This window comes from Epinephelus lanceolatus, chromosome 14, assembly GCF_041903045.1.
Source record: "Epinephelus lanceolatus isolate andai-2023 chromosome 14, ASM4190304v1, whole genome shotgun sequence".
NCBI lineage: Eukaryota > Metazoa > Chordata > Actinopteri > Perciformes > Serranidae > Epinephelus > Epinephelus lanceolatus.
This window is the reverse complement of record NC_135747.1, coordinates 35,356,637-35,371,109: the sequence shown is the minus strand read 5'-3', so window position 1 is coordinate 35,371,109 and position 14,473 is coordinate 35,356,637. Positions and strand designations below refer to the sequence as shown.

At 40.3% G+C, this 14,473-nt stretch overlaps 1 protein-coding gene across 5 annotated transcripts in view; it reads right to left on the bottom strand.

Annotated features, from left to right (window-relative positions):
• The window catches only part of parp4 (poly (ADP-ribose) polymerase family, member 4), a 42,894-nt gene that overhangs the window by 4,370 nt on the left and 24,051 nt on the right, over positions 1-14,473 (bottom strand). For 4 of the 5 annotated variants that reach the window (XR_013493288.1, XM_078174651.1, XM_078174652.1 and 1 more), the window contains exons 27-40: positions 13,586-13,666; positions 12,587-12,667; positions 12,388-12,483; positions 12,162-12,290; positions 11,982-12,050; positions 11,805-11,864; positions 11,630-11,680; positions 11,402-11,533; positions 9,077-10,482; positions 8,233-8,298; positions 3,929-4,004; positions 3,549-3,651; positions 1,618-1,750; positions 185-364 (exon numbers count right to left, since the gene is read on the bottom strand). Coding sequence is in view for 4 of the 5 variants with exons in the window: in XM_078174651.1 (XP_078030777.1) it covers positions 185-364; positions 1,618-1,750; positions 3,549-3,651; positions 3,929-4,004; positions 8,233-8,298; positions 9,077-10,482; positions 11,402-11,533; positions 11,630-11,680; positions 11,805-11,864; positions 11,982-12,050; positions 12,162-12,290; positions 12,388-12,483; positions 12,587-12,667; positions 13,586-13,666 (2,663 nt within the window). In the remaining variant the exon portion in view is untranslated. The remainder of the gene's footprint in view (positions 1-184; positions 365-1,617; positions 1,751-3,548; positions 3,652-3,928; positions 4,005-8,232; positions 8,299-9,076; positions 10,483-11,401; positions 11,534-11,629; positions 11,681-11,804; positions 11,865-11,981; positions 12,051-12,161; positions 12,291-12,387; positions 12,484-12,586; positions 12,668-13,585; positions 13,667-14,473) is intronic. The other variant, XM_078174654.1, reaches the window with a different exon arrangement.

Genomic DNA, 14,473 nt, shown 5'->3' with positions numbered 1-14,473 from the left:
AACAACCACCACATCCTACATCAATGACGTAGTCTTTGTCTTAGACACATCAATATCAATAAGTAAGTATAGGTATCCATAACCAGTATTAGTATCTATATTATAAATAAAACCCAGTAATATCCATCCCTAGTACTGTCAAACAGTTCAAGCTGCAAACCAAAGAAAAGTGCTCGTATCAAACCTCTGCAGGTTCAGACCACAGAGAGGTGAGTAGGAAGGAAGGACTTCGTAGCCCAGCAGCTGACGGGTGGAGGATTCCCAGCTCCAACCAAACTCCAGCCGGCTGTAGACACACGGGTACTGGCGGTCAGCCCAGCAAACCCAGTCCACTGCCCTTTTCACCGCCTCCCACCGCTCAGGCCTGGAAGAAACACTCAGTCATTACCAAGAGAGGTAGCCACTCACAGCGGTTTATAAAATCATCCAGAGCAGGAAATCACAATAAATTATGAAACTTCCACAAACATAAACAACAGGTTAAACCAAGCAAGTTTAATTTCAAGAAGTACTTTAAAAGTCGTTGGTCATCTGAAGGTCATGTTTGCATGAAAAGCTGATTGCTTCCTCTTACAGTTCCTCTTCTGACGATGCAAGCCTTTATGCTCCATCCTGGATTTATCATGTCTTGTGTTTTTGTTTTGTTCTTTAGTTTTTATATCTGTTGTAAGTTGTAACTCACCAATTTAACCTCATGTGAGAAAGACTGAGAAAGACCTGCTTCATTAACATGAGACATCACACCTGTTTTGTCGTGTTCTGAACATGTATCATGGATGCAGTATGTGAGTTACAGTTTAGATGGTATCGACCGATATTCACCTTGCCGACTGCCAGTGGCCTAACAGCAAATTAAATGACATACACTGATGGCAGTAGCTGATGTTTTTCTGTTGTTTTAGCAATTTTGCGTGGACTAAAAAGCAGGACTCCAGACCAAAGGACACAAACTTGAAGTGGGTGCAAGAAGAATATAGTGACTGTTTGTTAAATGGGCTCTTTGATCTCGAGATGGCTGGTAATAGTTGGCGTCCCGATGTCCTGGGGTTAGTGGAAAATGTGTTTGGGACAAATAGAGATATTACCCAGGACACCTTTGTCACAAAAGGACACAGAGAGCTCTCCTATTGTTTCCCTGATAATGCTACATTGGCGGGAGGAGAGCTAGTTAACGTTAGCTGTTAGCAGCCGGTGGCCGGAACTAACAGCTAAGGGAGGTTGCATTGAGTTACATTAGGGTGCGTTCAAGCTCTATTCAGTAAAAATGAGTATTAGGCAAAGGCAAATTGTAATGTTCTCATGATGTGTTCAATATAATCTTGTTAAGTGTAGTTTTTGGCAAGAAATTTGACTAAATACAGCTGTTTGAAGGAGACATTTGTTAATGTTTAGATATAAGAGAGGGAATTATTATACAGTATATTATATATAGTAAAAAGCTTTTGAAGCACTTTATAAAAGAGGTATTTTTCATGTGAAAGGATATATTAAATACTGTTACATAAAAATGTATGATTGATGTTCAGTTGAAGAAGATCAGTTGATGTGTTTTTATAAAAATGTCAGAAAGTCAATTATATCAGTGTCTTTGCATTGTTTGTCTGGTTTTGGACTGACTTGGGCTGAGTGGAGTCGTCCAGGCTGAAGAGGGTGCGGAGCAGTTTGCCCTCCTCCAGCTTCTTCTCCCTCATCATCTGCAGAACCAGAAGAGTTGCCACCAGCCTCAGGATGTCTGCGTGGGCCTTCACACCTGCACCACACACGCACATGCACACTTTTAACATTGGTGGGAACTAGCGAGAACCAAAGCTCAAATCCTGGCTGAGATATCTGCACCGGTTCCACAATGACAGGATGTTATTTGCTGAAAGAGATGTGAATGTTGTTGTTTTTTTCTTTGCTTTTTGAGCAAGGAGCAGTAGAAAATCCATTCACGTCCATTGTATTGGTGTCAAAGCAGAGGTTAATCATAAAGCTGGATATACGAGAACATCTGCCTCCAGGTTGTAAGCCTCTGCCAACCAGTTAAGCTGTAGTTTACAGTTTTCGACGGAGTTTGGTGACTTTGACATAACGGCTACAGTACCCTGTCGGAAAAGGCCGTCTGATGGCAAGGTTAAGTGGTGAAAATACTCTAAATATAGAGCACATTTACACTGATATTAGTTTTTTTTGGTGGGTGTTTTTTAGGTGGCTAAAACTAGCAGTTTAGTGCCATTTGATTTTATGTACATGATGTGAGAATTTTCTACCCACGTTATTGCAAATAAACACTGGGACACCTGTGTGAAATTTTGGCACAGTTACTGTGTGAATTCTTGAATTATCAATTAAGATTGACATAATTGTATTTGGACATGGAAAAAAGACAGACCTCGAATCCCTCTCTTTTACAACTAAGAGTCAAGCAGGAAACCTCTGTGTTATCCTGGACTCAGATTTAAATCTCCAGTGCCACATGAAATCCGTAACGTCACCTGCCTGCTACCATTTAAAAAACACTGCTAGAGTCAGAGGAATAATATCAAAGCAAGACTCTGACAGGCTCACACACGCCTTTATTTCCAGTAGATTAGATCGCTGCAGTGGTCTCTTTGTAGGAATTTCAAAACAAGCTGTTCGGCAACTTCAGCTTATTCAGAATGCTGCTGCTAGCGTCCTGACAACAACTCAACTCCAGTTCTAAAATCCTTACACAGAGAATTATTTCAAAACCTTGCTGCTCGTGTACTCTGTGGCTCAGCACCCAAATATATCTCTGACATGCTTGTGACGTATGAACCCTCTAGGACCCTGAGGACATCTGGGGCCGGCCTACTGACCGTCCCAAGAGTCAGAACAAAACATGCTGAAGCAGCGTTTTGTTATCATGCAGCACAAACCTGGAAAAACCTCCCAGATGATGAGTCAAAGCTAAAAACATTCCTTTTTTACACTGCCTACTCCACCCTGTGATGATTGCAAACTTATTTTAAAACTCAATTTTAAATCATTTTAAATAATCTTTTTATTTTTATTTGTCTGATCTTTGCTATTTTAAAGGTGATTTCTTTTAATTGTAAATTAGTAATTAACTTTACCTGTTATATCTTTTTTTCTCTTTACTCTTTTCTGTATCCTCTATTATGTTTTATATTTTATTGCTCTGTAAAGCACTGTGAATCGCCCTTGTGTATGAAATGTGCTGTACAAATAACGCTGCCTTGCTTTGCCATTATAGCCAAAATAATGTTTTGTGAGATTACAAAAGACCTTGACCTTCGAGACCTTGGGAACAGATAAGTGCTCACTACCACAGATTTATAAAAAAAAATTGACTAACCAATTGACCAATATTTGAGAGTCTTCTGTGTGCACGTGTTGTAGATCTTTAACTTAAACCCATGAAAGTAGGAGCAAAAACAAAGTGTTGGGTTTAGATTTCTGTTCAGTGTATTTGTTTATGTTTTACATTGTGGTACCTTTGATGTCAGAATTGGCAAACATTATCTGAAATGATAAAACTGCTTCCACTCTAAAGGCCTGAAACAGGTTCTGAGAGTTCTCACCTAGAGACTGGATGCCCTTGCTTTTCAGGAACACGTTGGCAAAGAGGTCCACGTCGACATTCATGAGTTCACCCAGTTCTGGGGTTAACTCCCAGTAGCCCTCCTGCAACACACAGAAACATTTTTTTTTAACTTTTTCATTTCCTCTGCAAAGTGGGAACAATGTATGACTCAGAAAACTCAGAGCAAAATGTAAATTATTTTTTTTGTCCACCTGCCACTGCAGCTGATGGATATCAAAATCTACCAGCCAATCAATAGATTAGCATTGTTGTTTTTGGCTGGTGACTGAAGCAAAACTAGTAGCCAGTAGCGTATTTCCCTTGACAATGATGGGTTACCAGCAATCAATGGACCAGAATTGATAAAACAACACTTACTGAATGCTGCATCTCAAAGATCTCTTTCCACTTGATCTCCTGCTCTTTAGGAACTTCTGCCATTTTCCTGTAACAACTTGATCACAGAAGGACACTCTTAGGGAATACTGACAATAGTGAAACAGCTGTTATACATTAAAAAACAAGTACAAAATGGAAGCAATCCAGAAAGTGTTTGAAATATACTATAAATCATTATACACACAGCCACATAAGGCAGACTGACTAACAACTCAAAAATTCTTGAGCTCATTAGACCTCCGTTGGGTTGGTAAACATCAAAATGAAAAACTGGTATCTGAAATCTCACTAGAGGAAATTGATGGTGTAGTTTTAGTGCCAACAGATGTGCAGGCTGTGATGAATTCCATTGCTCCCCTTTCTGAAAGACTCTTTTAGGCCTGTCATGATAATTACTTTGGTTTGATGATACATTATCCCAGAAATAACTGCGATGAACAATGTTATTGTCATTTTGCAACTGTTTTATGACACTGATATGTGATATAATGATAATGTAAAACCATAATACTACAAGTGCCTCTTTTAAAAAAATGAGCTGTCTATGCAGTAGAAAGTAGGGCTGTCCCGAATACCATTTTTTAACATTCGGACCTTCGGCAGAATTTATAACAAATATTCAAATATTTGTTCACGTGGGGGGGGGAGGACTCCGGGGGTTTTTCAGACCTAATTGTATTGCAGAGTTTTGCACAGCAGCGACCGGATCTTTGCTCTCAAACCACAAAAAAATGTGATGGCACAACAGTCTCCTTCAGTACATTATTCTATGCTTTCTTTTGATTTTCACATTGACTAGTCATCCTATTTAATTTGTCTTCTGATTAAATCGGAACCGTTGAAACAAGTTGTAGGAAGCCTCTGCAAGTAATTGGTTGCTGGCAGACACTCTGTGCTGCAATAAAATGGTTAATCAGCAGTGCCGTGCACTGTAGAGCCGATGTGCTGCTGGTTCTGCCGGCCTGAATAGAATATAATGTCTATAGCCTTACTGTTGTGTACAGCATTTATAGACTGAGCTGAGTAGTGATGCGCGGGACGACCCGTAACCCGTGGGACCTGCAAATGGACCCGCGGGTCGGGCAGCAGTGATCGTCTGTTAAATCGGTCTGTAAATGATATTTTGACATTATTGGCTATTACTGTCATGGCATCCGAAGGTACTGATGCGTTGAGCAGGTGACAGTCTGCGGCCGTTTTCAAAACACGCTTGTATCACGCACTCCAAAAGAAACTTGTTGAAACTTTAAACAATAATTTATTGTACAAAACGGGGGAAACAAACGTTGACAAAAAAACAGTTCCATAATTCATATTAAATTCAAAAGATAATGAAAAAACAGCTACAAGTTAGAGGGAATAGTGATAAAGTGGTAAAACTTGGCATTGATCCACAGCCTCAGACGGATGCGCTCAAGCGTGCCGTGTGCACAAGCTCCGTTGGTAGGCGATACTATATTTTCACATTTTTAACAATGCAATTTAAAAGTTTTGATTTTTATTTATAACCTACATTTACCAACAACAAAAAGACTACATTTAGCACCAAAAAAAAATGTTAAAAAAAAAAAAAAAGTAAATAAAAAAATGAATATCGAATACCAAATTTTCATAACGAATACCTACCCATAGAGACGAATATTCAAATATCCGAATATTTGGGTACAGCCCTAGTAGAAAGATGCAAATACTTTTGACTACATGGCCAGAGAAAACAAAGATAAAGGGCTGAGGCATTGTTTTTGGTCAAGAGGTAGAAAACCTACAACTACCAGAATGCACTCCACCCTACCGGTTTAATGAATGACGTCAATATGTCAACAACCTGAAATATCGTGAGTACCACGGTATGAATTTTTCAAATGATATTAAAAATTATACTGTGAACGAGATGATATGGCACATCCCTACTTCGGAAACAACATGGCGGCCGGCTGGTAACTAATGATCTTATATGACAGTTAAATGGCGCATTAAAATATCTTTCTTTTAGGCATGCAATACACAACTTACTGACAGAATCTTGGTTTATATTTGGTCAGTACTGCTTAGATTTACTGTTTGATCTCATTTTTTCCAGGCTCTTTATTCACAATACAGGAAACATTATGTCGCTGTTAACGAACTCGGTTTACAGCCAAACAGTGCACTAAAATATGTTTTTAAAGACATTTTAGGCGAAAAATAGGCAATACTGTAACAGAATCTTGGTTTAAATTTGATCTGCACTGCCTAGTTTAACTGCTAATCGGCATTTAGTCTGAGAGGGAGAGAGGGAAAGGAGAGGGAAGGGCGGCTCCTCTTGATCTGCTTCTACACTCACAGTCAGCACTGGGCAGTCCCAGCAGAGTTAATGAAGCACTCCAGTGCCAAAATCAATGGGATGCTTTTTCAAAGATAAACGGTCTGAAATGGTAAAGAGATTCCAGATCCACAGAGATTAACTGTGAGCTGCCTGACCTATGATGAATTCTATTCACCTTATTCCTGAGGGCACTACTGTAGAAATGATTATGGGCGCAACTTCCAGTGAAATAGCGGAAGTAGCAGTAAGCTAGTTAGCCCCATAGACTGTCTGTGGTTAGTCCCAGTGGCTACTCTTAGTGGCTAACCGCCAACACTGGTTCTTTTCAAAAGTAATTTGCCTCCAGTTTAGCAAACACTGATTTTTTTTTTAACAAATATTTAACTAATGTTAACTCCGCATTTTCTAAAATATCTTTACGTAGCTCTGGTACCTGTTGCACTGTCCGTGTCTGTAATGACTAACAACCAGTCTAAGCTAAATTTTTGTCTTCAGCAACTGTTTGTTAAACATGTAACCAGAACAAAAAGGGATTGTTGTTGTGCAGGAGAGAATGACACGAAGACTGACAAGTCCGTCACTCAATGTCAGTACATGATGTCCCTGTCTTTCCCCGTCTGACTTCATTCTCAACCTACATTAGAAATTAAACTCAGCAACATTAGGGCTGAGAATGTGTCACTGATTTACCGTACCTCCTTTATATCATATTAAAAAATTAATGTCAAAAGTTATTTCTTTTACTACTACTACTTTATATTACTATAACTGAAGTCTGAATTCAGCTTCATGTTTTGCTCAGAACAGTTTTAATAAACCAGAAGTTAAAAAAAACCCTGTAAACTGCTTCATTAATGCAGACGAGTGAAGGATTAGCTGGGAAACATCACCTTTATTCACTTTACATGGAGCTACAGTTAATACTGAATTATGTTAACTGTGGCAGATGTTTACCTTAAGCTAGCTCGGGCCATGTTAAAGTTAACAATATTTTAATAGAGCCAGGCGAGCTAATTATGAGCGTGCTCTGTTGATAAGGGGAAAAAAAAACAATGCTTTGAGATGGCCGTCAGAGATGGCAGAGGTGTGATCACATAATCCTGTTTGAGCTATAACAGGTGGTGTGTTACATGTTTTATTTCCCAATTGCTCTTGGAAAGAAGAATAGAGTACTGTAAACAAACTAGAAACTGCCGGTTTCGGTTCAATGCCGGAAGTTGCACCCATAATAAAGGTATCAAAGGCTAGAAATAAGGTGGATAAAAAACAATAAAAACAAATGACGATCCTTAAGGTGTACTTTGCAGGTTACCATTTGAAAACATTGCTAGCAAAAGTGAAAATCAACCTCAGAGTCATTCTTGTTTTGCAACAACTTTGTCCGTTTGCCATTTTGCCTTGCTTTATTTGCGTTCTTTGGCCCTTTGTCTGCGTTTTTCGTACCCAAAATAAGACAATAAGTAGACAAAACAGGCAGGGGGGATACATACTTGTGGTCATAGGCAATAATTGAGATGGATTACCTCTCTATGAGTCTCTACTTTGTTTTATAGAAAAATCCTGCATGGTATAACTGTATTCTATGAGCTGGGTGAAAAGTGTTTTTACCCATTTCTACAGATCCATCAATTTTTTTTAAAGGAAATGAAGTTCACTGATTCTGCTGAGCCCTCAAGAGTAACTCAGACACATATTGAACATCACAACATAACACTAAATCACTGGTAACCCATGCAATGGCTTCACCCCAATGAATTTAAATTCAACAAACTACATAAGGAGGAAATACTGGAAAGACGCCAAGATCACAGGAAATGTAGCTTCATGTATCTGCAGCCCAGACTACTTCCACCAACTCCTTGTTTTGGAGGCATTTCTGAGGACTTTTACTCTTAGACTCAAAGGAGAAGGGGGAGAAACATTGGGAACATGGTTATAACCATCTAGACTAAACATTTTTTCGCATTGTGAAATGTACCTGCGCATTAGTCTTCTCACTCCTCTCAGTCTCGCTGATGTTTCACTGTCTGAGATCTCCACTGGTCTATGTTCACACAAAAACAAACAAAAGTATTAAAAAAACATACATTCAGTGATGTAAACATAAACAGGTTTGTGTGCTGCCCTCCTCTTCCATCCATGTGCACAGATGCAAATTTTCTGAGGACATGTGCAAATAACTTTTAGTTAAAGGAGCAGTGTGTAGGATTTAGTGGCATCCTGCAATGAGGATCGCAGATTGCAACCATGTGAAACGTCTCCAAGGTGCTGAGCATGAATTATCTGAAAAGTTTTTCTTCCTCTTCAAAACAAATGGACCAGGCGATTTAAACGGGCAAAAACACTGAATAAAGCAGTTTCACGTTAAAATCAGTGTTATTCAGAAGCCTTTCGGCTCGGCACAGCAGGGCTGCTAACTACTGTGCCCGACATGAAAATGCAAATGGCCCCATCTAGAGCTAGCGTTTGGTTCACCCATTCTGCGCTAATCAAGAAAAATGTTGGTGCAACATGGCAGACTCCAAGGCTTCCTCTGTAGATATAAGTGGCTCATTCTAAGGTAAGGAAACACAATAATTCTTATTTTCAGGTGATTATACACTTAAACAAACTTATCATATTATATTCCATTTCTGCCAAGATATCCCTGCATCCCCCTAAATCTTACACACTGGACCTTTCACATACAAATTTAGTCTGTTTTCATTTCGTCAACCAAAGCCTTGCCATCATTATGTTTATTTTGGCAACACTTTTTCATAAGGATAACAACCAGGGTTTTCTAATTTGAGGCATATCTAAAAAAATGTATTGGGACTCACGCGCCCTGTAGAACTGGAGATGGACCATGAGGGAGTCTCTTGCCTAAAGTCTTCTCATCGATTGACTGTACTGTGCAAATTCTCTTCTTCTTCAAAAGAGGTATAGGTGCACCTTGACCCTCTTCAGTGGAACAATAAAAACGTGCTGGTGGAGCATCTGCTTCAGGCAATGAGTTTAGACCAAATGCTCCATATGCAATTGGACCACTACCTGAGATTTGAAGAGTTTCTTGACGGACTTGGGCTTGAGGCAGAGAGCCCCCGAAACTGGCATCTGACTGTTGAGCTGCAGTACCTCCAAAAGGTCCTCTTGTTGTGCTAATTTTCTCAGCACGGGAGAGAAGTTGAGAAAGAGAGCTCCTGGAACTGACATCTGACTGTTGTTGAGCTGCAGTACCCCCAAAAGGTCCTCCTGTTACGCCAATATTCTGAGCAAGGGATTGGGCTTGAGGCAGAGAGCTCCCAAAACTGAAACCTAACTGTTGTTGTGCTTCAGTAACTTCATAAGGTCCTCCTATTGCACCAATATTCTGAGCAAGGGGCTGGACTGGGGGCAGAGAGCTCCCAAAACTGAAACCTAACTGTTGTTGTGCTTCAGTAACTTCATAAGGTCCTCCTGTTGCACCAATATTCTGAGCAAGGGGCTGGACTGGAGGCAGAGAGCCCCCAAAACTGAAACCTGACTGTACTGAAGCTCCAAAACCGATTTCCCCCACCCCACTCGTGGTTCTGGGTCTAAATCCAAAAAGTATGGGCTGTTCTTCTTTTGTCGCAGATTCAGTCAGGATTTTCTCCCCAAATCCTTCAAACATTCCCAGAAGATCAGATGAACTCTTTTCTGTGCCACCAGACTCAATGGCCATCTGACGCACTAAAGCCTGAGAAGCCAACTGAGGTGTGCTTTGCAAGTCGATATCAGATGCAAGGGAGAGGCCAAGTGCCCTAGGTATCGCTAGGTTCCTTAAACTTCTGTCTGCTCCCAGGGCTCCAGGAGGAGGATGAGGACTTGGAAGAAGAGGAGCATGTGGAGGAGGAGGAGGAGGCAGTAATGTAGAGGGTATATATTGCTGTAGCCTCTGTGAAGAGTGTAGAGCAACACCACCACGGTGAGGAGGAGGAGGAGGAGGAGCAGGAAGACGAGCTAGCTTACTTTTCAACTTAATGGGTAAGCCAATAGAAAGAGAGTCGAGGCCCTTGGCTTGCCTACGTGAAGCTCTGAATGGTGGAGGTAGGGGTTGGGAAACTTCCTTGACGGGAGACTCATCAAATCTGTCTTGTGCAGAAAGACACTCTGCCACTTCCACGGAACTTGTTTCCTTGAGCCTCATTAGTTTGGTCAATTTTTCAGGCATTCTTTTTCGAATGACCATTGCATGATGCTCTACTGAATGTGAGGAATGGTGACTCTACAAAAAAACAGAGAAATAAAGAAAACAAAAAAGAAGTCAGAACCTGTTCATACACTCACAAATTTCTTTTTGACCACTTGAAGTTCATTGTAGTTCACGCACAAAAATCAAGTTTGAGATATGAGATATGAAGCAAAGTTTTGATCAATAACTTTATGCAACAATTTAGCAAATGAATGGAGCAGTATGCATTGTCCTGCTTCAACAAAAACATGCGTATGATATAGGATTGTAATGATGGATCATTCTCGATTGATATATCAATTAAATGATCAATGATCCAATATCATCAATGCAAAGTAAAAACATTGATCCATATCATTATTTTTAGGATACGCCTTTATTTTGAAACTCTGCGTCATCATCAAACAGCACCAGGCAGATAATAGCAAGCAGCCAAGAAAACGACGATGAGGATACATCAGCAGTGTGGAAATATTTGGATTGCGGAGAAAATATGGGTCATGAGACAAAGCACATTTTATTTGTACAACGCCCTTATAAGATAAATTACTCAACACAACAACATTAGCTGCTCTGCTTCAACGATGTTCAGCTGAATAAAAGTGTATGCAGGCTAAAATTTAACCGTGCTGTTCTGTCAGGAGATGAAATGACTTGAACCAACAGTGAGTAAGAAAATTTTGAATAATACATAATAATAATACATAATAATACAATACAGTAATTTGTTGAGCTATGAGTGGAAAAAGTGTACTAGCTGCTAGGCTAATTTATGCAAACTTTGTGATATGGGCAAATATCGTATCGTTGTCCAAAGAATCAATATCGCATCACTAGGGATTTACAGCGCTTGCATGATGCCACACAAATAGCAACTCTATCTACATGATGTATTCATTGTCCCCCAGAAACAGCAAATGTGCAGCTGCAGTTTGGGCATAAAGGGACTAACCGTGGGTGAATACTGTGGAGAGGCTGATTTCTCTTCCAGTCCTTGCATAACATATTGATCCATTCCTTCGTCTGAAGGCCAATCCTCATCATCATCCTCACTTGCAGACTCATCATCATCTAATCCTTCTTTCTATAACAGAGAGACAAGTGACAATTAGTAAATCACAACGAGTGAACTTGCTCTATCCTTCCCCGATGACTACACTAAAACACAGTGTGATGTTACCCTCGTAGGAGAAGCAAGACCAAGATCCTCATCTTCACACTCTTCCTTAGCCTGTAACAGAAACAAAATGCAACTCATAAAAGTGACAATCAATAAATCACAGCAAGTTAAGTTGCTCTGTCCTTCCCTCATTCCCTCCCTGATTACACTAAACACAGTGTGATGTTACCCTTACAGAAGAAAAAAGACCGAAACCCATATCATCCATAGACTCAGACTCAGACTCAGACGCATCCTGTAACAGAGAGACTAAATGCAGCTCATAAAAGTGACAATTAGTAAATCACAGCAAGTTAAGTTGCTCTGTCCTTCCCTCATGATTAAACTGAACACAGTGTGATGTTACCCTTACAGAAGAAATAAGGTTAAGAGTCACACTCATATCCATATCTTCATACTCAGACTCAGACTCACGCACATCCTGTAACAGAGAGACAAAATGCAGCTCATAAAAGTGACAATTAATAAATCACAATAAGTAAAATTGCTCTTTCCTCTCTCCATGATTACACTATACACAGAGCAACATTACCGTAAGAACACGTTCTTCCCCTTCGCGATCCTCAGGAGAAATCCAGCTGATGTAGGGGAGGAAGTCCACATCTTCCTCCAAGATCAAGTTGGGGATGTCCATGACGCCCTCCTCGGTTGATACCTCATCCTGAAATGAGGTTGATGAGTTTGGTTTGGCGCTGCGAAACCTTCAAACCCAGGCTAAGCAGGTAGGAGAAATTCATACAAATAACAGTACAACAAACCCTCTCCTCGATGGCCACAAAGCTGGTGAACTGAGACAGGATAGAGTGCTCTTTGCTTAACTCGATGATGAAGCGCTTCAACTCTGCTTTCTTCCCCTAGAAAAGCCAAAAAAATAAAAAATACAGGTCAACATAACATGTTCAGACGGGACATCTAAACCAAGCTAAACACACAAGCTAAACACACGCAAACACAAACCTCGTGTTCGGCTTCATTGGTATCCAGGCTTCCGTCTTCGTAATCCCTGATGATGGCCCTTGCTGTGAGCTTGTGAAGAAGCTGAACACACACACACACACACACACACACACACACACACACACACGTCATGATCATCACCTTATCATCCTCATGATAATGACAATCACCAGCAACATGCATCAGTATCAGCAGGGTAAACTTGCTGTGTGAAAGTGGACCCTTTTGGAGCCTTTAATTTAACTTTTAAAGGAACAGTGTGTAAGATTCAGGGGGATTTAGTGGCGTCTAGCAGTGAGGATTGCAGACTGCAACCAGCTTAAACAGTGTTCATTGCTCAGGAGGTTTTTAGAATCATCCGCAGAGTTCTCTCCCTCTCCAAAATAAACTTACTCAGTGAATTAAACCAGAAAAAAAACACTGAAAAAAGCAGTTACATGTTACAAATCACTGTTTGTTTCATCCCAGCACCTGCTACTGCATGCTCATCTTTTTACTCCAAAAACTAGAGATCTAGGAATTTCGGAGGTTTTTACAAGGAGCTGAATTATCCACAGAGGTGTCTTCCTCTCCAAAATCAAACAGACCAGGTGATTAAAACCAGTAAAAACACTGAATAAAGCAGTTTAACTACTACGCTGCTTGTAGTGGAGGGGATGCTAACTGTGGTGGCCGACATGAAAACTCAGATTACTGTTGCCATCAGGGTGGAGCTGTGGATGAGCAAAGGATGGATCTGACTCATGGACTGCGGTGATGCCTTGCAGACAGCCTGTCACTCAAGCACCCCTTGGTTAGACACAACTTCAAGCTTTAATAAAATGTACACTGGTGAGTTACATAAAAATTCACCCTGTTGTCATGGCAGTTAAAATTAGCTAGAGGGACGATTTTTGTACCAGGCTCTACATGCTCTGCTGTAACACTGGGCATTTTAACATGGGTGTCATTAGCAGGACATGTTGAGACTGCTCAGTGTGAATGTGAGTGTGTTCTTACTGTGCCCCTGGACTTCTGCAGCTCACTGGTTGACACCATCGTTTTGAGCTCCTGACCACTGAGGTTTCCATGGAGGGTGGCCTGTGTGAAGTAACAATCATTTGAGTCATTTATCAGGCAAAAAATATCTGCTAGTTAACAGCTCCTTAAAAATGCTGCTTCTGTATGTTTTATATTATTGTAAATTCAACGTTGATGATTTTAACTATTGGTCAAAGAAAACAAGCAATGTTAAGATATCACCTTGAGCTCTGAGACATTGCAACGGGTATTTTTACTAGTGTCGGATATATTTTGTGGACTGAACAGTTAATCAAAAATGAGACTAGAATTACTGCCTTGCGTAAGTATTTTCATTGCAGTTTACACTCATGTCTGTGAAAATATGGCTGCTTCACACACATATTCCCCCAGAAGCGCAAATTTTAAGGTGGGCACTCAAGATTAGTGTCACCAATTCAGTATCTGACCAAATGTCTTCCCTTCTGTTCCTGAGATATGAGGCTGAGTAATGGCCAAAAAATGGCTTTACACAGAATATTATGATGTCACAGTGAAGCTGACCTTTGACCTTTTGGATATAAAATGTCATCACTTCATCATTTTATCCTGTTAAACATTTGTGTGAAGTTTTGTCCAAATTAGCGGAAGAAGTCTTGAGTTATGGCCAAAAACATGTTTTGTGAGGTCACACTGACCTTGACCTTTAACGACCAAATTCTAACCAGTTCATCGTTAAGTCACATGAATGGGATGGATGCAAGGTCACAGTGACCTTGACCTTTGACCACCGAAATCTAACCACTTTATCGTCAACTCCAAGTGGATATTTGTGTCAAAGTACGTATCGCTTTGACAAGAATGAAACAAACAAGGTCACAGTGACCT